This window comes from Phytophthora sojae (genome assembly GCF_000149755.1).
Source record: "Phytophthora sojae unplaced genomic scaffold PHYSOscaffold_5, whole genome shotgun sequence".
Taxonomy (NCBI): domain Eukaryota; phylum Oomycota; class Peronosporomycetes; order Peronosporales; family Peronosporaceae; genus Phytophthora; species Phytophthora sojae.
Genome location: NW_009258119.1, coordinates 3504793 through 3525183, shown reverse-complemented (window position 1 = coordinate 3525183; position 20391 = coordinate 3504793). Strand labels below are relative to the sequence as shown.

At 58.7% G+C, this 20391-nt stretch overlaps 11 protein-coding genes across 11 annotated transcripts; 8 read left to right on the top strand and 3 right to left on the bottom strand.

The window, feature by feature from the left end:
* Window positions 1-186: 186 nt before the first annotated feature.
* On the top strand, window positions 187-1565 carry PHYSODRAFT_251113 (hypothetical protein; the record flags this gene model as incomplete). The annotated part of the gene is made up of 3 exons (XM_009530874.1): window positions 187-893; window positions 1064-1186; window positions 1361-1565. 3 exons carry the CDS (start codon window positions 187-189, stop codon window positions 1563-1565), a joined length of 1035 nt encoding a protein of 344 aa, XP_009529169.1.
* A 1060-nt stretch (window positions 1566-2625) lies between these two features.
* PHYSODRAFT_389306 (hypothetical protein) lies at window positions 2626-2961 on the top strand (the record flags this gene model as incomplete). Its single annotated transcript, XM_009530873.1, has 1 exon — window positions 2626-2961. A coding segment is annotated over one exon (336 nt), but the record flags the coding sequence as incomplete, so codon positions are not given.
* Window positions 2962-4662: 1701 nt separating this feature from the next.
* On the top strand, window positions 4663-5058 carry PHYSODRAFT_507967 (hypothetical protein; the record flags this gene model as incomplete). Its single annotated transcript, XM_009530872.1, has 1 exon — window positions 4663-5058. The coding sequence occupies one exon, from the start codon at window positions 4663-4665 to the stop codon at window positions 5056-5058; it is 396 nt and encodes a 131-aa protein (XP_009529167.1).
* Window positions 5059-6346: 1288 nt separating this feature from the next.
* PHYSODRAFT_301942 (hypothetical protein) lies at window positions 6347-6709 on the bottom strand (the record flags this gene model as incomplete). Its single annotated transcript, XM_009530871.1, has 1 exon — window positions 6347-6709. One exon carries the CDS (start codon window positions 6707-6709, stop codon window positions 6347-6349), a length of 363 nt encoding a protein of 120 aa, XP_009529166.1.
* A 774-nt stretch (window positions 6710-7483) lies between these two features.
* PHYSODRAFT_251028 (hypothetical protein) lies at window positions 7484-7882 on the bottom strand (the record flags this gene model as incomplete). Its single annotated transcript, XM_009530870.1, has 1 exon — window positions 7484-7882. One exon carries the CDS (start codon window positions 7880-7882, stop codon window positions 7484-7486), a length of 399 nt encoding a protein of 132 aa, XP_009529165.1.
* Window positions 7883-9550: 1668 nt separating this feature from the next.
* On the bottom strand, window positions 9551-10232 carry PHYSODRAFT_301940 (hypothetical protein; the record flags this gene model as incomplete). Its single annotated transcript, XM_009530869.1, has 2 exons — window positions 9551-10119; window positions 10166-10232. The coding sequence occupies 2 exons, from the start codon at window positions 10230-10232 to the stop codon at window positions 9551-9553; spliced, it is 636 nt and encodes a 211-aa protein (XP_009529164.1).
* A 460-nt stretch (window positions 10233-10692) lies between these two features.
* PHYSODRAFT_333669 (hypothetical protein) lies at window positions 10693-12347 on the top strand (the record flags this gene model as incomplete). The annotated part of the gene is made up of 3 exons (XM_009530868.1): window positions 10693-11424; window positions 11591-11650; window positions 11730-12347. The coding sequence occupies 3 exons, from the start codon at window positions 10693-10695 to the stop codon at window positions 12345-12347; spliced, it is 1410 nt and encodes a 469-aa protein (XP_009529163.1).
* Window positions 12348-12491: 144 nt separating this feature from the next.
* PHYSODRAFT_333668 (hypothetical protein) lies at window positions 12492-14684 on the top strand (the record flags this gene model as incomplete). The annotated part of the gene is made up of 2 exons (XM_009530867.1): window positions 12492-12540; window positions 12595-14684. The coding sequence occupies 2 exons, from the start codon at window positions 12492-12494 to the stop codon at window positions 14682-14684; spliced, it is 2139 nt and encodes a 712-aa protein (XP_009529162.1).
* Window positions 14685-15177: 493 nt separating this feature from the next.
* On the top strand, window positions 15178-15678 carry PHYSODRAFT_301937 (hypothetical protein; the record flags this gene model as incomplete). The annotated part of the gene is made up of 1 exon (XM_009530866.1): window positions 15178-15678. The coding sequence occupies one exon, from the start codon at window positions 15178-15180 to the stop codon at window positions 15676-15678; it is 501 nt and encodes a 166-aa protein (XP_009529161.1).
* Window positions 15679-16975: 1297 nt separating this feature from the next.
* On the top strand, window positions 16976-17528 carry PHYSODRAFT_286319 (hypothetical protein). Its single transcript, XM_009530865.1, has one exon. The coding sequence runs from the start codon at window positions 17011-17013 to the stop codon at window positions 17404-17406; it is 396 nt and encodes a 131-aa protein (XP_009529160.1). The 5' UTR covers window positions 16976-17010; the 3' UTR covers window positions 17407-17528.
* A 1326-nt stretch (window positions 17529-18854) lies between these two features.
* PHYSODRAFT_505587 (hypothetical protein) lies at window positions 18855-19367 on the top strand (the record flags this gene model as incomplete). Its single annotated transcript, XM_009530864.1, has 1 exon — window positions 18855-19367. The coding sequence occupies one exon, from the start codon at window positions 18855-18857 to the stop codon at window positions 19365-19367; it is 513 nt and encodes a 170-aa protein (XP_009529159.1).
* Window positions 19368-20391: the final 1024 nt, after the last annotated feature.

The window sequence follows — 20391 nt, the reverse complement described above, 5'->3', positions numbered from 1 at the left end:
TCCCTTTTTCATCGCACAAAGGATCAATTTTGGTCCCACTGAGATTCATTTGGTTTTTGTATGCATATTTGTGTACGAAAATGTCGACGCCCGCCATTTTTGCGCCGCAGACCGAAACTGCATCCAATGTGGCGGCCAAAAGGCATGGTAGACAGGGTCCCGCGCCGGCCGCAGGGCCTCGCGACGATGTCGGCGCGCAAGTCGGCGCCCGTCTCGGCCGGCGGCATCAACGCGCGCCGCCTCGAGCAGTGGCGCGTGGCGGCGGAGGCGGCCGAGCGCAAGCAAGACGAGGAGGGAGAGGACTACGAAGACGAAGGAGAAGAAGAAGAAGAAGAGAACGAAGAGGAGGAGAAAGAGCTCAATAACCAGTGCGGGAACCCGTTCTGCAAGCAAATATTGACCAATCGCTACGCGCGCTTCTGCGAGACCAAGCCCATGTGCCAGCGCTACCGGGCGCTCAAGCTGCAGTGTCTGGCCAACGCCCAGGCGGAGGAGGACGAGGAGGACACGCGGCCGCTGGCAATGGTGCTTAAAAAGAAGAAGAAGAGGAAAGAGGACGAGGAGAAGAAGAAAGAAGAAGAACCTTTCGCCATCCCCAGGAGGAAAAAGGCGGAGAATGGAGCAGGGAGAAGGCTGAATTTAAACGCCGCCGCCGCTCCGATTGAGGAGAGAAGCAGGAGCAACTCGAGTAGTCCTCGGGAGGTGGTGAGAAGGCAAAAGAAGAGAGAAATGGACAAGAAGGTGGGGGAAGAGAAGGAGAAAGAGGACAAGAGACAGAGAAAAAAGTTGAAAAGAGCGAGAGAGGCGGCTGAGAGCAATGGCACGACGTCCACTTCGGTGGTGACGAGTAATCCCCCCAGCGTCCAAAGCTCTTCGGTCTCGTCCGAGGAGGAGTTTGTGTCGCTAGCTGATGAATTGAAGAAGAGGATACGCCCGAAAGACCCACGGACACGACGGCCACCAGACGCAAGTAGCGACGCTGAAGCTGGAGCGGGGACTGCAGGCGTGAAAAAGCGTCGACTAAGTCGACACATTAGTGCAGATGACGTGTTGTCTCGGTCAGCATCGGCGTCGCCTGTGAGTGCTACGCCTGCGGCATCTGCATCCGATACAAACTGGAAAATTCCTCGGGCCAAGCCTGGGAAGACGAAGATGACAACGGCGCAGGCAATCAGGAGGAGCACGAGTGTGGAGTTAGTGGCGCTTGGCGTTGGGAGCCAGGCAAATTTCCCTGGTGGAGGGCGATACGTACAAAACGGGAATCGAACGGCAGCACAGTCGTTGAGACCCACGGGTCCGCGAGTAAGGCCACCGACCAAGTTCGCTTCCCCCACAGCTACAGCTCCTGTTGCTCCACCAGTTGTTTCGTCAAGACCCATGCAAGCCACGCAAGCACCTCCACCAGCTCCGACACAACCACCGCCGCTACCGCCGCTGCCTCCACACGCTCCGCCGTTGCCCCCGCTGGTGCCTCAACCAACGCAGCGTACTCAAATGGTCACGCCTTCATCATCGCCTGTGAGAAATCTAGCGATAGCATCCAGCTCCGTGTCGTCCGCTGCTAAAACAACTACAGCTTCGTCGACAGCAGCAGCGACTGGGACGTCTGGAATAAAGCGGATTTCGGCTTCGGACTATCGGAAAAATAGGAAAGAGCAGAATCTCGAGAGGGGAGACCAGCCCCCATCACGATCATCGTCGCTGGAGAGCTCAAGTAGCTTGCCTGATGAACGTGCTTCTGCATACCCTGTAGTGCCCCCGTCTTCGAGTTACCCAGGTAGGCCTGAGAATCGTCGGAGTGACAGTGCTCCACTGCCACCTTCTTCTTCGTCGTCTGCATTGAGACCAAGAGAACCAAGCGCCAATTTAGATCCCCGTCGTCCATATCCAGACAGTGCGGAACAGTTTCGACGCCATCAACCATACTACGAGGGCGAAAGTGGTAGAATGGAGTATCAAGACAGATCAGCGGTCCGCGGTGAATATCTGGACAATGGCTACACGCCAGGATCAGGGCAATGGGAGAGGCGTAGCTACCCTCCACCCCGTGACCCTTATCCTCCTCGCCACCAGGAACCTTCTTCATTTGGCACCGGCAGTGGTCGTGATGGAGGTAGCTTTGACTACGCGATGGATACCCACTTCAGCCCAGCATCGTCTCCGCCTGATCCTTCGTACAGGAGAGAACCCCAGCGTGATGAACTCCCGCTCCCACCGCGTGTGCCAAGTCCTCGACGAAGTGAGTCAGCACGTGGGAATGGTGACCGAAGAACCTCCGAGTTCGACAAGCTGGATGAGGACGCGCCGACGTTCTCCTACCACGAATCCTTTTTGCCGCAGTTGCTGTCCATATTTATTCACAAGTTCCCGTCCTCGCTTGATGCTATCTCGAACGTGACGAAGAAGCCGCGCAAGATGAACTGGTACATCAAGTACGTCGAACGAATTGAGCGATTGTGCGAACCGCACGACCTACGCGTGAAGTTTGAGGGCTCGAAAGCAGTGGTGACTGTGCGTGGCCGTGAGTGGCTAACGTTGCAGGGTTCGTCAACGGTTACGCTGCACATGGATGTCCTTAAAAGCTTGAAGGCGCAGGCTCTTACATGGCTAACTATGTATGAAGAAATGGAGAAGGCTCTCAAACATTGCAGGGGCATCTACGGCAATCAAACGAACGAAAGCTACACTTTCCTTCGGGCGTGGAACGATTTGAAGCGGTCGGGAAGCTATATCTCTCTACCGAGACAGGCGAACTACTTCTGTGGTGCGCGACTCCATCACTGGAATTTTGTGGTTGGGAAAGTGGAGATCGGAAGTGGGAGTCATGAAGAGAAGCGAGAGGCTTTCCGCTTGGCTACGGTGAGTGCACTACATTTTCTACTGAATGCAGGCCGAGGAACCCGGCGTCCTCGTCGTCCAAGTGAAGTCAAGCGTGAGCGAAGCTCCGAGGCAACTCAAGTCAGTGACAGGAGGCAGCAGCGGAGCTCAAGCCGCGAGCCACCCGTCAGCACTAGGGTGCAACCTAGTAGCGAACGTGTTGGCGGGGGTTCTACTGAACCATTGCCTACCTCTGGGCGGCCACCAACTACTACTTCACCGCCAGCACGCGGGGAGCCATCGGCTTCTGCCGAGCAGCCCTCCGTGTCAGACTCAGCAGTCTCTACTGAACCACAACCTGCCGCCACAGCTACCGGCGCACAGGCTACCACTGAGCAACCAGCCACCACGAACGAGCCACAGTCTTCTGCAGAACCATCGTCTTCTCCCGTCACTGTGGAACGTACGGAGAAGGAGCCTGCTGTAGCTGTCATACCGACTACTGACTCAAACAGCAGCAACGAGGTGGCAGATGCTGCAGAACAGAGTGACCCGGGCGAGGAAATGAGCATCAGCGGTACGAGCTTGCATGCTTTTGTTCGGGGGGGTGTTGATTCGTCTACTAATCTGCGTTATCACTTCATTTATCGATGTAGACGGCAGCGACCTGGGCGCGATAACTCCAGCCTGCTCTCCACGCTTACCAACGGGATCTGCTTCCACCGTTGTTCGGTCTACCACAACAGCTTCTGCTTCTCCAAAAGCGGCGACTTCTTCAAGTATTGCGACGGACTCTTCCACGGCTGCACCGCTACCGTCGTCTGTGTCGAGTGAGATGGTGGCTACGGCAGTCAAGCTCGCGGCTGTTGCTGGTGTATCTACTGCATCCAGTACTCCGGCGTCCCAAACCACTGTTAAAGCGGCGGTGCCTGCTCGCCGGTGCATGATGTGCGAGATGATTCGAATGCGAAAGCCGGACGGAGAGCGCTGTCTACGCTGCCAGCAAAAGGGTGCCCCTGCAAACGGGTTGCTTGGCTCGTAGCTGGGCTCTCTTGAGCGGGCAGCAACAATAATTATTAAGGTCCTCGTTATAGATCGCAAGATGCCGGCATCCCCTTGCGTAAAGCGGAATACTACAAGAGCTTACTGGTGCGGCTCGGAGGTCAAAAATGCGATGCGAACGCCACCAGTAATTTATTTAACGCGCATGAACAATGCCCAAGTGTCAACGAGGTTTTCCATGCTGCTACAATGGGAAGCATCAGCTCGGCAACAACAAAACGTCTTCGAGCGGGCGCTCTACCAACTGAGCTACAACGTATTACCAACGATTGAAGCGGGGCTTGCAGAAATGGCAAGAAAAAACTTTTTTTTCCTTTCGAATTGAGTTGCCACGCACACAACAACTACGATACCTTTACAGTAAGCCTTCGCTCACGTGATGCTACCACGTAAACGCCCGGAGCTGCGTTGGCTCTTGCCCTTGCTGTCTCAGGCCGATTGCAGTTTGTGGGACCGCGCGTCTCGACGCTGGGCGCATTTAACACGCCATCCCCCTCCATGAGCCAGTTCGGGCGCCTTCGCCGCGCTAGACACGCACGCGGAAGCTCGCTCTGGGCTCGGTGTAGTCGAAGTCGCCGGCCAATGGGCGGGTAGCGCCAGAAACGATGCAAAGCTCGGCGCAGCGACGCACGCGGCACGAATAGCTCAAGCGACTTCGAGCTCCTTTGACACGGGCGGCAGCTTGCAGTGGGGGCAGACGCTGGCTGGCATCTTGGTTGTTGCATTCCCCAATTTCTCGCCACCACAACACACACACTCACACTCACCAAGAGAGACCGAGTCATGAGCATCACCGCCGTGAACGCTCCGACGCACGCGGACGTGCGCTACTTCGACAACTCGTGGCTGCAGATCGGCCAGGACCTGCGCACGCAGCGCTGGAAGAACGTGGTCACCATCGACCGCATGCTGCTCCACCACCGCCCGCACGAGGTGCGCACGCACGTGGAGCAGAACACCAACTGGAGCGCCAAGACCTTCACGCTCGCGCTCAAGGTGGAGCGCATCCTCTTCGAGGCCGCGGCCTCGCGCGAGAGCTACCTGGACGAGAAGACGCTGCGCGCGCGCGTGGCGCAGGTCTCGCGCCGACTCATCGAGCTGCGCAAGCGCAAGAACATGGCCAAGTTCGGCCTGCGGTTGCCTCGCCACGTCCCCGTGGCGAAGCGCGCGCGGCAGTGAGCTCAGGACTCAACCAAGGACCAAACCACCGCCTCTAGGGCATTGTACAAGTATAAGTTAGGTATCGACTAGTGTATTCTTCTGCTGCACAATGCGGCCTGCACAGCCTGCAGCTAAATTAAATGAACAATTCATACGACCCAAGCTTTACTTTGGCTTCCCGAAGAAACCTCTGCTTTTTGTCAGAACGAAACAACCCACAGATGCAGCATCGGATGCTGGAAGCGCCCGAACTCGAAAAATATTTGCTCATATCTTTTGTTTCGACTTCTGAGATCGAGCACCCAATCCGCATTACGGAGCTCATTGAAGTCCGGGAGAAGCTCCATTCTGCGAAAACAATGCTACATTTTGCTGGCCATTGCCTCCGGCATGCAGGCGGCGTAAGGCCATATTGGCTCACGTTGCAGCAGCAATGACGGCAGCATCTGGCCGCGACCCAGTCCTACCTGTTGCCGTGCTGCTCGTAGGTTATATGCTGCGCGTGGTGGACCGGAGCCGCATTTCCTGCAGCGAGCGGCGGCTATCCTGCCATGCTTGCCACGCCTGCAGCGCCCCCATAGTTGAGCGAGTCCCTATTGTTGGCCTGATGCAGCGGCAAAGACGCCTCCGAAAGCGACCATGGCCTTCGGCGGCAGCTCCCGACAGCGTTACCGTTGGGCTCACCAGGAGAACTCAGCCTATGGGCCGAATCAGGGCCAATAGAGTTTCCTCCGCGCGCGCCGCTGCCGCGTGCTGGGGACGCATTCGTCCCCATCGCCGCTGCTTGGATCCAAGCCCGCAGCACTTCAGGCTCAAAAAGGCAACTTCCAGTTGAAGTGCGGGGGTTTCAGTCGCGAGCCGATTTTTCCGGAAACGGTTTCCCGATTTTTTGCCTAAAAAATTGGGGAGTGCGGCGGCTTGGTAATGAGATTGCGGGCATACCGGCACCGCTGCCGAGGATTTGCATGGTCTGCCGAAGCTGGGCCGGCCGCGGGTCGCTCGTGGCAAGAACGGTTCTTGCCGGTCGAGACTCTCGGATACGAATCGCCGCCGCGTTCGCGCACTGCGCTCGAGCCTCCACTTCGGGGCGTCGCGAGGTCGGTCTGCTGCGGTTGGTATGCGACCTCCGGCACAGAGAAGCTCGGATAGCGCAATACATGTTCACACACCGCACAGGAGGCCCTGATCAGGCAGGCTGCAGGCTAGCACACAGCGAACCAGGCCTGAAGCTATCAAGCCTCGGAGGAGGTGAGCTTGGCTACAGCGTTGGCCGTTGTCTTGGATATGGATCTCCCGCAAACGCGAGTTAAACGCCCCCAAGCAGTGCAGGAAGGCCTGGCCTGGCAGTCGTTTGATCGCTGCTGAGACTTTGGCTTCGGCACCGTTCGAGGATCCAGCTTTTTCTCGAGCCGCCAAAGACACGCACGTCTGGAGAACGCGTGTCTACCCTCGAGTCCGGACGCTGCAAGCGCCCGCTGCGATCGGGCTGAGATTTTCTCGACTCGATCGATGCACCGGCTGCAAAGCCTGGAAACTGGAGCTGGCTGGCCCGTTGAAAGAACTTCGCCCCCGATGGAACAGGGGCAGCGCTTCCTGCCTGCTGGTTGCTGCCCGGCGCCCGGCGGAAACACACGAGCATCGCTGGTCGAGCCCCTGCAATCCATTGCATGTTGCAGTAGCCCCAGGCGGCACCGGTGCTGCATGTACAATGCCGGCGCTGTTCCAGCTCGTTCGGTCAAGTGCTGCCGATGGCATTTGCTAAGCGGTCCAAGATGCAACGACAACTTTCATCATCCCGTTCGTCGTGCGGGCTCTGCTCTGCGCTGCTGGGAGGAGCGACTATTGTACATGTACCTACATGTAGTGCAGGGCGCCCCTTGTTTACAAAACGGACTGCTTGGTGAAAGAGTTGCTCCTCGCGATTGATTGCCTGTTTAACGACGCCATCCTCCTTCGCCATCACCTTTCTCAACAATTGTATCCGTCATGCTCTTCGAACCAAGCACCACCACCACCACCAACAACAACAACTCGATAGTCAACCACCAGCACGTGCAGGTTACACAAGGATCGAAAGTTGGGTTTCCAAACGGGAGGTGATAAATTATAATACATCTTAGCCTAATTATTGTATGGGGTAAATACCAGCAAACTATACTACGTGCTTGCTGCATCCGATGTCGGCGCTCGCTGCTGTGAGCCACCCTGTCGATCCGCACGAAGTGTACAGGTCAGAGCGACCTGTACGAGGCGTCCTGCCGCGACGGACTTGTGGCAGGAGGGTCGTTCCGGACTCGCGACTGACTCAAACGCGACACTACATGGGCAGCGTGGGCGTTTCTGCCATCGACACCCAGCAGTGTCGCACGGGTAAGAACCTGAAACCGGGGGGGGGGGGGCTCGACAAATGACGGCGATCCGACTCTGGATGGGGGAATCTAACCTAGCACCGCTTGGGGACGCCCTCCACCATGGCGTTCTTGCGCATGCGGATGCGAACCAGGTAGCGGCACAGGATCTTGACGCGGTGGTGCAGGGTGTGTTCGTCCAGGTAGTCGGCGCGCGACTTGGCGGCCTTGAACATGAGGCGCTCGATCTTGAGGGCGAGCTTGAACGTCTTGGAGCGCCAGTCGGTGTTCTCCGGTACGTGGTTGAGCACGTCGTGCGGCTGGTGGTTGCGCAGCATGCGCTCGATCACGACCACGTAGTTGGAGCGCAGGCGGCGCAGCTCGTCGTCGCTGTTGAGGCGCCAGTCGCAGGCCGTGGACACGGCGGGGGGCACAACCGCGTTGTTGTTCAGCGGGAAGCGCTGGAAGCCCGGGAGGCCCGGGCGGTTGATCATGTTGGTGGACGCCGTGGTGACTGAGTAAAGGTGAATGTGGGTCTCGGAGGCCGAATCGAAAAGTGACTCGAGCCACGAACGGAGCGTTTGGGTTATCGGCTGAATTGGGCAAAATCGATAGTGAGCTCGTGGCCCGCGCTTGGAACTCGGCCAGCGTCCTGAGCTAGAAATGCGTTTGGCTGTCGGAAACGTATTTTTGAAGTTTGACCCGCGCCAGAAAAACTGCGACGCGTCCTCAGCGCAATTCATTTCGTGACTCTGCTGCCGGCGCGATGAGGCGACGGCCTGCGCTGGCATTTAACGGCGGGTAGGTTCTTTGACGCGAAAGACACGCGCTGACGAAATGGTCCCCAAATTAGGCTCCGAATTGCTCCCGCCGTTTAACACCGCCAAGTTGGCCTAAACCCGAACGTTTGCCGCGTGAGGAGACTCGGCGAGGGCTGATTGCATTGCTTGCTCCTTGCTCCGGTTAACTTTTGCCTGCGACGCCGACCCCGCTTGTGGCTTTACTTGAACTCTCCGGTTTGAAGCCGGAGTTTGTGCCGAAGCAAGCCGAAGCTCGCAAATCCCCGACTGCGATCTTCAGGAACAGGACGGGCCCGACTGCAACGGGCCGCGCATTCGGGCATGGGTACACCGGGCTTGGTGCAGCAACACGTGCCTCTAGCGCGCCTTCCGTCGGCTAATATTAGCTCGGGTGAACGAGTGGTAGTCGCGGTGACAACAGCGCAGTTGGCTGCACTGCTGCCTGCAGGCCGCTCGCAAGTGTCGCTCGGTGACTCAAAGCGGGAAGACCGCAGTCGGACTTGGCGCCATCAGGTCGGCCTGCTCCCCTTTCCCCAGCGCCCAGCGCTCTCGGCAAGAGCCTCGGCAATCGGGAAGCCTTGCAGCAATTCGCACTGACGACCCTAAATCACGGTGAAATAAGATCATTTCGAGGTGTCCACAGTGTAAAACTTAGCTCGGGAGTGTAAAATTGGTTGAAGTCACCTCCAGTTAATTCGGCTCGTCGTGCAGTCTGTGCGGGGCGCAGCACCACGAAAGCCATGGCAACTGGCAAGCAATGCAATGGTATGGCACCGCTCCCGATCACCGCCGCGACGTCGGCCAGCTTTGCACCTGCAATTGGTCTACATGTTGACATGGCCAAAAAGGGACCAAGCGAAATGTTGGCAAATTTTGCTATGCAAGGGATTACTCCGTAAAACGCTGCCCAATTCCTCACCCTGCGTGGTGCGGTAGCAGTTTAGCCCAGCACCAACAAGTTTTAGAGTGCGGCTGCGGCGGAGTCTGACCCCCTCGAACGCGCTAACTCCTCTGCTGGAAGATCGCTGCTTGAAGCAAGGCCACAAAGAGCGGCGCTGTGTGCTGCTTGGGTGCGTCCGATACCTACTAATCCGACGCGCGCGTGTCTGGCTGCCTCCCGCGGCTTGATCACTCAAGTACAGGGCAATAGTACCTGTTGCGGCTGGATGGCGGCCAGCGATGAACGCTAGCGAAGACCTAAACTACAGTAAGTGCTTCAACCGAGACCCAACGGCAACTTCAACGGGGTGGCGAGCGTGCTGCCGCCGGCTGTCTTCGGCGGGGCTCCCCGTGTTGCCTGGCTTCTCTAGAGCTCCGCCTCAGCCACTGCCGCCGGCATTGCGACGCGTGCTGCCGCAGCTTCTATCGCGAGCTACACGGCCGTTGCCAGGATGCCCTAAGCAAGCGTTCGCCGCCAGCAGCAGCAAGCTGCGAGCGCGCTGGTTGGTGGCGCGAACGGAGCTCGGTCGGTGACAGCAGACCAAATGCACTGACGAACTCGAGCGAAGCCTCGCGCTGCAAAGCATGCGCTGCTGGCAAAGACACGTCGCGGAATCGAGCCAGCCTATGCCTCCGGCGCTGCTTGAGTCGCCCGCGTCTTTGGCGCTCCGCTTCAACTTGCCGCACGTACACCCCGCCAAGATCGCTCGGCAGGCCCCTCCAATACCGATGCCGATCGCCTTTGCAGCGCGCTGGCCCCAATCGGCCTTGCATGCTCACGCTTGCCAGCGCTTCGGCCTGAAAATCTGGCGATCGGGTGTGGCATCCGGCAACTACAGCGCCCGATCGTATGCCGGCAAAGATGCCGGGGCATCGGTTATAGAGACACTTCGTCTCACTGCTGCGCTGCTTGGCGCGGCGAATAACTGCTGCTTTCCAGCGCGGCAGGCCAGCGCGATTTTGCGAGCGCTGGTAGCGACTTGCGATGCAGGCTGCCTGCAGCTACGAGCTGGAGCCTAACCCGACATCACGTCTTACAAGAGAGGGCAGCAAACCGCATAGCAGCGCTCGGCAGCGGCGGCGCCAAGAGGACTTGCTGACGCATTTTCAAGGGCGGTGGCTCGACGTCCTGCAGAAGTAAAACTGCGCTTAAAAATGAGCTTGCCGGCCGAGTGAGCAGCACGCGAAATGCCACTGCGTCCGAGCTGCTGGTTGGACCAAGCCGCGCGTGGCTCCTGTTGCTCGTCCAACGGCTTATTGGCGTCTTGACCGTGGATATCTATTGCAGTCTTGCGGGCTATGACTCAACGGCTGCCTCCAGTCGCTGACAAGCAAAACGTAGTGCCAATATTATGATATGTTAAGACATCGGATCGCAACAGATATCCACCAATTGACCAAAATCGGAACGTCCACTTTCCCTCTTAAAACAGATCCCCACCATTTCCGAAAAAAAAGTTTTTCGGAAATGGTCACGCAGTTCTTACCTGGAAGCCACGTTTTGCCTTCGGGGTAGCACTGTCTAACTGGGCCAGTCAAAAACGAGTCTCAGACTGCAAGTCCTCATGCTCGCGCTGCGTCAACACCTCCGCGGCGCGCGTGCCGCTCAAGCAGCACGCGCAGGCTCCAGCCTCACACAGCAGCAGCTTCATTATGTCGCGCAGCCCGCCGCTCGCTTGTTCCACTCGCTGGGGCTCAGCGGCGCGTTGTCCGACCGATTGACGCAATTGGGACTCACGACCCCCACTTCGGCCCAATGCAAGGCCATTCCGCCCATTCTGGCGGGCGAGGACGTCGTGGTGGCCGCCGAGACGGGCGGCGGCAAGACGCTCTCCTTCCTATTGCCCGTGGTGGAGCAGCTCCGTCGCAACCCGCTGCCGCCCAGCGAGATGCGCCTGCCGACCGCGCTCGTGCTCACCACGTCGCAGGAACTCGTGCGGCAGCTGGCCGCCGTGCTGCACCAGGTCGACCCGGAGCTCGCGCGGCTTGCCGTGAGCTTGTCGTCCTCGAGACAGACACTAGGGCAGCACGGCAGCCGCGCGTGCCCGCTGGTGTTCGCCACGCCCGGCGCACTGCTGCGCGCCACCAAGCCCCGAGACTTCGCCTTCACGCAGATGGTGGTCGTCGACGAGGCGGACATGCTGCTGAGCGGCGGCTTCGAGAAGGAGACCAAGCAGATCCTCGCGACGATCCGCAATCAGCCGCTGCTGCGGGCCGAGCTCAATAGCTGCACAGACAGCGACTACAAGGACCGAGACTTCGACGAAGACGACTTCTCCGCGGACCGCACCCAGACCGTCTTCAGTGCAATATCCTCTCTACGTTTTCTTTGTCATGTTGCATGTGCTGTTTTAGCGTGTATTGGTAGTGACCCGGTGGTGTTCTCCTTAACCCCGTGTGAGATGGCTTCGTGTGTGTTTTCTTTTTGTGGTCCTTTACGCGACGATCCCTGACTACGGCAAGCGTTCTGTGCGCCACTACATCGACTACAAGTTCCCGTCCACGGTCTTCGCCATCACTGACGTAAGGAAGTGTTTAGTGTAGTACTGAGGTTGGTGTGTATATTTTTCGGTGCTGACTTTTCTTTCATTTAACCTCGTAGGGTTTCCACCGTACACTGCCGAAGTTGACGTTGCATGCCCATAACTTGCAAGAATTTATGGCGACCGGCGACTTCATGGACGAGCAGCACGCGCGTTGCGAGCTGCTGCACCAGATCTTGACGTCTAACGACGAGGCTGGGGTATCGGCAGGTGAGAAGACGCTGGTCTTCACCAATTCCATCGCGAGCGCCGACGCGCTGTTCGATTTCTTGCAGAGCGAGAAGGGCATGGCCAACTGCGCTTTGTTCCACAAGGAGGTGGACCGACCGCAGCGCCAGCAGCTCCTCAAGCGACTCGACAGCGAAGCCGACGCCGACAAGGACCTCGTCGTCATCTGCACGGACATCGCCGCGCGAGGCCTGGACACCACCAAGGTGTCCCATGTGGTCCAGTTCGAGTTCGCCAGCGACGTCGTGAGCTACCTGCACCGTATCGGCCGCACGGGGCGTGCAGGCACAACCGGAACCGTGTCCAGCATCGAGTCCTCGGAGAACAGCCTCGTGCTGGACAAAATCCGCGAGGCCGGGTCGTCCACGCTGCAGAACGCCTTCAGTCGGAAGCGCAGCCTCCGCAAGAAGTTCAAGAAGGCGCTGCGCCCCAGCAACAGCGACTACTAGGCTAATAGAGTATGGATATGTATCTGCCATTCCGTGACTGCGTCCCCTCGCTGTGAAGCGAAACCCCTGTCTTGTCGCCTCTTGGCACCGACTGCTCCAAGATCACTTCACCCCTGCAACTACAGGGCCGCTAGATCCATCGCTATGGCCGACACCAGACAGCTCAAGCTGCGCCGTGTCATCGGGTACAATGGTACGTAGCCCCTTGCTCCGTTGCTTCGCTGCGTACTAATAATTGTGGTGGCAGGCACGTACCCGGACACGCTCATCTACACGACGGACGGCAAGTACCTCATCTACTCGCTCGGACTGGCGGTTGTGGTCAAGGACATCAAGCGCAACACGCAGTGCTTCCTTCGCGGCCACACGGATGTGATCACGTGTCTGGCGATCTCAAATGACGGCTCCAAGCTCGCGTCCGGACAGCAGAGCAAGAGTCGAGGCAACAAGGCCCCCGTAATCGTCTGGGACCTCGCTGAGGCCACCACGCGCCTCTCAGCGTCGGCGGATGGTGGTGACGGCGACCGTGGCGACAATTTCGTGGCCTTCCGTCTCGTGCTGCACATGGGCAAAGTGCAGGCGCTGGCCTTCTCCGCTAAGGACAGCTTCCTGTTCACGGTGGGCGGTCAGGACGACAACGCACTTGTGTGCTGGAACATGGAGAATGGTGAGCCAATCTGCGGCACGCCGTCCGGGGACGACTCGACGCTCGTAGTCGCTGCGTTTAACCGTGAGGCGAATGATGAACTGTTGGTCACGGGTGGCAACTACATGATCACCGTTTGGCGCGTAGAGATCAAGAACCGCAAGTTCCACGCGCTGCGTGCCAACCTGGGGAATCTCAAGCGCATTGTGACGTGCATTGGCGTGTCGCCGGACGACAAAGTGGCGTACTGCGGCACCAAAACCGGCGACTTGCTCGAGATCCTGCTCGACTGCGATCTCACCAACCCCAATTGTCTGTTCCCACCCGTCGGAACGCACAAGCCGCGATACAGCCGCACCACCAAGGAGCGATTCAGCCAGGGAGTTGTCACTCTGCTCGTGCACGACAATGAGGAGAACCGCCGCTTTGTCCTGATCGGTGCAGGGGACGGAAACCTTGCAGTGCTGAAGCTCGGACCCGCGAGCGTGGCCTCGGACGGATCCAAGACGCAACCTATTGCTACGGCTTGTATGGAGAAGCTCATGGGCGGTATCACGGCGCTGAGTGAAGGAAAACACGGCGACTTTTATGCTGGAACGAACCACTCCAACATGTATCAGTTCCAGCTCGCTGAGGACCCGAGCTCCGGTGGCAACGGGTCGCGCTCGAACAACCGTCCCGGTAGTGCAGCCCCCAGTGGCACGGGACTGCGCGTGGTGCTTCGCTCTACCTGCCACTACGGCAGCATCAACGACGTCGTGTTCCCCAGCTCGGCCACGCGCAGTCCGACGGACAACTCGCACTTGTTCCTCACGTGCGCCAAGACGGACATTCGCATCTGGAACGCTCGGCGTTGTCAGGAAATTCTGCGCGTACAGGTGCCCAACCTCGTTTGCAACTGCGTAGAGCTCACACGTGACGGAGGACTCGTGGTGAGCGGCTGGGACGACGGCAAAGTGCGCGCATTTTACCCGGAGAGTGGCAAGCTCAAGTTCGTCATCCAAGACGCGCACAATGAGGCGGTGACGGCCATCGCGGTGTGTCCTCCAGCGTCCTTCTCCTCGTCCGCATCTTCTTCGTCGTCCTCCTCAGCGGCTGAATGGAGACTAATTACCGGTGGCAAGGATGGACGTGTGCGCGTGTGGCGCATTACTCCGTCTCGACAGACCATGGAGGCGTCTCTCAAGGAGCACCGCGGCCCCGTGAACGCAATTCAAGTGGTGCAAGACTGCACCGCGTGTGTGAGCGCGTCTTCGGATGGGTCCTGCATCGTGTGGAACCTCGAGACCTTCGTACGCACCCAGGCCATGTTCGCGTCCACCGTCTTCCGCCGCGTGCTCTACCACCCGGACGAGAGTCAACTGCTCACGTGCGGCTCCGACCGAAGGATCACCTACTTCGACGCCTACGACGGCGAGGCCATTCGCTTCTTGGAAGAGGCCGCGGAGCTCGAGATGCTGGCCATGGACATTGAGCACAGCGGCACGCTGTTCGCCACCGGCGGACGCGACGGAATGCTCAAGCTGTGGCATTACGACAACGGCGAGACGGTGGCCATCGGCCGCGGCCACAGCGAAGCCATCAATGCAGTCAAGATCTCGCCGGACCGCAAGGAGATCGTCACCGTCGGCTCCGAAGGCGCCATTATGATCTGGGAAATGGGCGACTTGCTGGAGCAAGCACGCGGTTAACCTGCTGGTACTCGTTGTTCTCTTTCTTCTAGCTAGGGCTTGATAATAAAGACAGCTAGCTACCTATTGCCATATCATTTGATTCTTAGCGTCGGTGACACTGTATTTTATGTCGATGGGAATGAAGGACGTGCTGTAAGATCGAATGCAAGTCTGAAATGCTTACAGCACATTGTGCTGCCTGGTATATGGCCAGTCTGTAGTCATCGTCGAATAGGGATTACTCGTCGTGCATTGGATCGGTGTGCTGTATTCCGACTTGCCATTGCGCATCAACGGATAATAGGCAACCTTACCACAACGTGGGGTGCGCAACGACTCGTTGAACGAGTGCTGAGTCAGCACTGCTGACGGTGCAAGTCGACCAACGGCAACAAGTCCTAAATCGATTAGCCAGCGCCTATCCAAGCAAGGCCAACGTTTGTCATTCATCCCAGTCATCTCTTGCTCAACACTTCCGCGCAGAGCCAGAGCCTGCAGTCAGTCAAACAAGATGGCACGAGCTGCCGTCGCAATGCGATTCGCACTCAAGGACCGCTTAGCAAATGCCATCGGCAGCACTGGACCGAACGAGCTGGAACAGCGCCGGCATTGTGCATGTAGCACCAGTACTGTCTTGGGCTACTGCAACATGCAATGGATTGCAGGGGCTCGACCAGCGATGCTCGTGTGTTTCCGCCGGGCGCCGGGCAGCAACCAGCAGGCAGGAAGCGCTGCCCCTGTTCCATCGGGGGCGAAGTTCTTTCAACGGGCCAGCCAGCTCCAGTTTCCAGGCTTTGCAGCCGGTGCATCGATCGAGTCGAGAAAATCTCAGCCCGATCGCAGCGGGCGCTTGCAGCGTCCGGACTCGAGGGTAGACACGCGTTCTCCAGACGTGCGTGTCTTTGGCGGCTCGAGAAAAAGCTGGATCCTCGAACGGTGCCGAAGCCAAAGTCTCAGCAGCGATCAAACGACTGCCAGGCCAGGCCTTCCTGCACTGCTTGGGGGCGTTTAACTCGCGTTTGCGGGAGATCCATATCCAAGACAACGGCCAACGCTGTAGCCAAGCTCACCTCCTCCGAGGCTTGATAGCTTCAGGCCTGGTTCGCTGTGTGCTAGCCTGCAGCCTGCCTGATCAGGGCCTCCTGTGCGGTGTGTGAACATGTATTGCGCTATCCGAGCTTCTCTGTGCCGGAGGTCGCATACCAACCGCAGCAGACCGACCTCGCGACGCCCCGAAGTGGAGGCTCGAGCGCAGTGCGCGAACGCGGCAGCGATTCGTATCCGAGAGTCTCGACCGGCAAGAACCGTTCTTGCCACGAGCGACCCGCGGCCGGCCCAGCTTCGGCAGACCATGCAAATCCTCGGCAGCGGTGCCGGTATGCCCGCAATCTCATTACCAAGCCGCCGCACTCCCCAATTTTTTAGGCAAAAAATCGGGAAACCGTTTCCGGAAAAATCGGCTCGCGACTGAAACCCCCGCACTTCAACTGGAAGTTGCCTTTTTGAGCCTGAAGTGCTGCGGGCTTGGATCCAAGCAGCGGCGATGGGGACGAATGCGTCCCCAGCACGCGGCAGCGGCGCGCGCGGAGGAAACTCTATTGGCCCTGATTCGGCCCATAGGCTGAGTTCTCCTGGTGAGCCCAACGGTAACGCTGTCGGGAGCTGCCGCCGAAGGCCATGGTCGCTTTCGGAGGCGTCTTTGCCGCTGCATCAGGCCAACAATAGGGACTCGCTCAACTATGGGGGCGCTGCAGGCGTGGCAAGCATGGCAGGATAGCCGCCGCTCGCTGCAGGAAATGCGGCTCCGGTCCACCACGCGCAGCATATAACCTACGAGCAGCACGGCAACAGGTAGGACTGGGTCGCGGCCAGATGCTGCCGTCATTGCTGCTGCAACGTGAGCCAATATGGCCTTACGCCGTCTGCATGCCGGAGGCAATAGCCGGCCACGTAAACGCCCGGAGCTGCGTTGGCTCTTGCCCTTGCTGTCTCAGGCCGATTGCAGTTTGTGGGACCGCGCGTCTCGACGCTGGGCGCATTTAACACGCCATCCCCCTCCATGAGCCAGTTCGGGCGCCTTCGCCGCGCTAGACACGCACGCGGAAGCTCGCTCTGGGCTCGGTGTAGTCGAAGTCGCCGGCCAATGGGCGGGTAGCGCCAGAAACGATGCAAAGCTCGGCGCAGCGACGCACGCGGCACGAATAGCTCAAGCGACTTCGAGCTCCTTTGACACGGGCGGCAGCTTGCAGTGGGGGCAGACGCTGGCTGGCATCTTGGTTGTTGCATTCCCCAATTTCTCGCCACCACAACACACACACTCACACTCACCAAGAGAGACCGAGTCATGAGCATCACCGCCGTGAACGCTCCGACGCACGCGGACGTGCGCTACTTCGACAACTCGTGGCTGCAGATCGGCCAGGACCTGCGCACGCAGCGCTGGAAGAACGTGGTCACCATCGACCGCATGCTGCTCCACCACCGCCCGCACGAGGTGCTCACGCACGTGGAGCAGAACACCAACTGGAGCGCCAAGACCTTCACGCTCGCGCTCAAGGTGGAGCGCATCCTCTTCGAGGCCGCGGCCTCGCGCGAGAGCTACCTGGACGAGAAGACGCTGCGCGCGCGCGTGGCGCAGGTCTCGCGCCGACTCATCGAGCTGCGCAAGCGCAAGAACATGGCCAAGTTCGGCCTGCGGTTGCCTCGCCACGTCCCCGTGGCGAAGCGCGCGCGGCAGTGAGCTCAGGACTCAACCAAGGACCAAACCACCGCCTCTAGGGCATTGTACAAGTATAAGTTAGGTATCGACTAGTGTATTCTTCTGCTGCACGACAGCTAAAATAAATGAACGATTCATAAAATACATGCAGTACTATTGCTTCGTGCTCCGCGGGCAGAGCGATGCATGTATACCTACATGTACACGCATCAAGCCGATCTTGACCTTGGGTCTCATTCGCGCCGCCGGTGATTGCTGACGTGGTGGCCACGGGTCGAGTAACCAAGCTGCATTACGTCTTCCGCCCAACTCGCGCATGTGTGCTCCCATGCAGTGCCTGCAGCTCTGCTTTACCAACAGCGGCCGCATCGGCGGCAGATCAAGGCGTTTTTGCTGGACAACCCGGCTGCTTGGGGCGCCGCCCTGAAACGGTTTAACTCCCGGAGCTTGCGTCGCGCTCGAATATGCCATACCGTACATATATGTATTGGCAATTCCGGAGCTCACGGAGGTGCTGACTGCGGGCCGACTAGGGCTATCCAAGCCGAGATGGTCATGTTGAGTCAAGGCGGACTCGATCGGTAAAAGCATGTTGGTCCTGTTCGGTGGGGTTTGATAGGAGGGTGGATGGGACGGAATAGCGCAATTCGCAGCAGATAGGCTGTAATAGAATGGTGAGAGTGGTAATTTCCTAGAGTTATCCTGGCGTTTTACGTTGCCGCATCGTGATTTACTTCAATTCGCACCCTACCCCTAGCTTATCCCTGCTTGAAGCCGCCGCGGAGATTGCCAATTTGGCAATGCCAAAACACAACTTGTCGCGCCGAGCCGAACAAGGCCGATTTCCTTGCGAGGACCATGTCCATGGCACCAGACCACTTTTTTAGCTAGCCGCGATCGCGATTTATCTGCCCAGAGAGGAAGAAATAGCGCGGCAACTTCAACACGTAGGGATCTGCAATCCCAGTCTGCAGTCGCTCATCTCGCAATGAGGCGGCCTCAAAAATGGCAGGAAGGCTGCCGTGCACTGGAATAGAGTGATGCGGTGCAGCCTCGTCTCTGGTTGGTACTGTAGTCGGACTCCGACGCGGCTCACGAGTGCGTTGCCAAAAGTTCGACCACCGCCCTGAGCGACGATTTGTCAAGAGAAGAGCCGGGAATTAGCACATGACCGTGTTTAACGCGACTTTTTGCGGACCAATCGCAGGGCCCCGCAGTAAGGATATGAGACCCGCGCCGCACGGACATGCACGTGTAATGGAAATGCGCTTGTTTGGGCTTTCCAAGCAGGCAGCCAGAGCCACAAGAGAGGAGAATCCCTCCCCGGCTCCGCGTGTACTCTGGGTTTGGCCGCGTCGAGCGAGAAGCTCCGAGCGCCGCGGTTGTCAACTCCCCGGACCTGCTGCCGCCGGCATTCCGCGCTTTGCTCCGTCTGCCGCATCCGCACCGAAGTCTCACTCCAAGCAGCAATGACTACCGGGCCGTTCTCATTCCCCGGTGTCCGCACGGCCGACGACGACGCCGCCGCCCAGAAGGCGAAGCAGGACTCGGGCGCCTTTTTCTTCGGCGTGGCGCCCACCGACCCCGCTGGCCCGTTCCAGGGAGCGTTCGGGGTGCCGGCGGGCTTCGGCCCCAACGCATACTCCGCGAGCAGCAGCTACAGCGCCAACTGGCGCGAGAACGACGGCGCCGTGCAGGGCCTGCGCACGCGCAACGTCGTGCTGATCGAGCAGATGCTGAGCAACCACGCGCCACACGACGTGCTCACGCAGGTGCCCGAGAACGTGGACTGGCACTCCAAGACCTTCCAGCTGGCCGTCAAGATCGAGCGCCTCATGTTCAACACGGTCGCCTCGCGCGAGGACTACCTGAACGAGAGCACGCTGCGACTGCGCGTGCAGAACTTGTCGCGCAACCTCATCCAGCTGCGCAAGCGCAAGAACATGCTCTCGGACAACTTCGCCGCGCTGTCCATGAGCTAAACCGGACTCGGCGGACGCCAGGCAGGCAGTCGATCGCGACGGGATTACGTTTCAGTGGCGGGTGCCCGAGAGGTCGCAACCAGCGGACCCTGCGACGATGTCGTCGCCAAGTGCACACCGCTGCCGTCTCATAACGCGGAGAAGCGTGAAGGTATTTATCGAGGCAAGCTTGCCCCGGATGCCCAGGCATCGAGGGGGAGCAAGGACACTCGACCTGTAGTTATGTACTATTTTAATGTAAATTTTGCCTTTCGTACAATTTGACTTGTTTGGCGTATGACGATTTATGCGATTTTCGCAGCAAAAGTCTTAGAGGTTTTGTTTCCGTTGGTGTGCTTTGCAACCGCAGACAATGAATTCAGGTCAATGCGCTGCACTCGAAGCAGTGCACTCCGCTGAGGTTGGCCTTGCCTCAGAAACTGATCCCTCGACCGTCGTCGTCGCGAAGTTGCGAAGTACGGAGATCCCCGGCCGCTTTAACGGAGACGGAGGGCACGCACGCACAGGGTGGCGGTGGTGTTCGCCTGCTTTACCGGCGATTGCGGGCTAATGTGTCCCGCCAAGAAAACCATCGTTGGGGCGTTGAACTGGCTGGCTGGCTGGGCTTGGCTTGTCTTGGCTTGAACCAGAGCGCAAGCCGCAGGGGGCGCGGAGACACGCGCGATGGAAGCTTGCCCGAGACGGAACCTCGTGCAGTTCTTTGCTGCCGACAACGAATTCTGCGGCTGCCGCCAGCTTGAATTTACTGCTTGTTTTGGCGGTCGAGGCGGCAAAATGTCAGAGTATCAATTACGGGATTTTTCCGGCCGATTTCGTCATTTTGTCGCAACCAGCCGAGATTCCGCAGCCGCGGTCCGGCCAGCAGGGTCATCGCACATGGTTACAAGTGCATGCTTACCTGCCAAGGGTAGACATAGGAAGTTATCTACTCTCGAAATAATAGTGGGTAATAGAAGCTTGTTGGATGTGAGATATATTTTCCGTTCGATGTTGAGGGATCACCTCCGCCGAGACGTCTAAACGG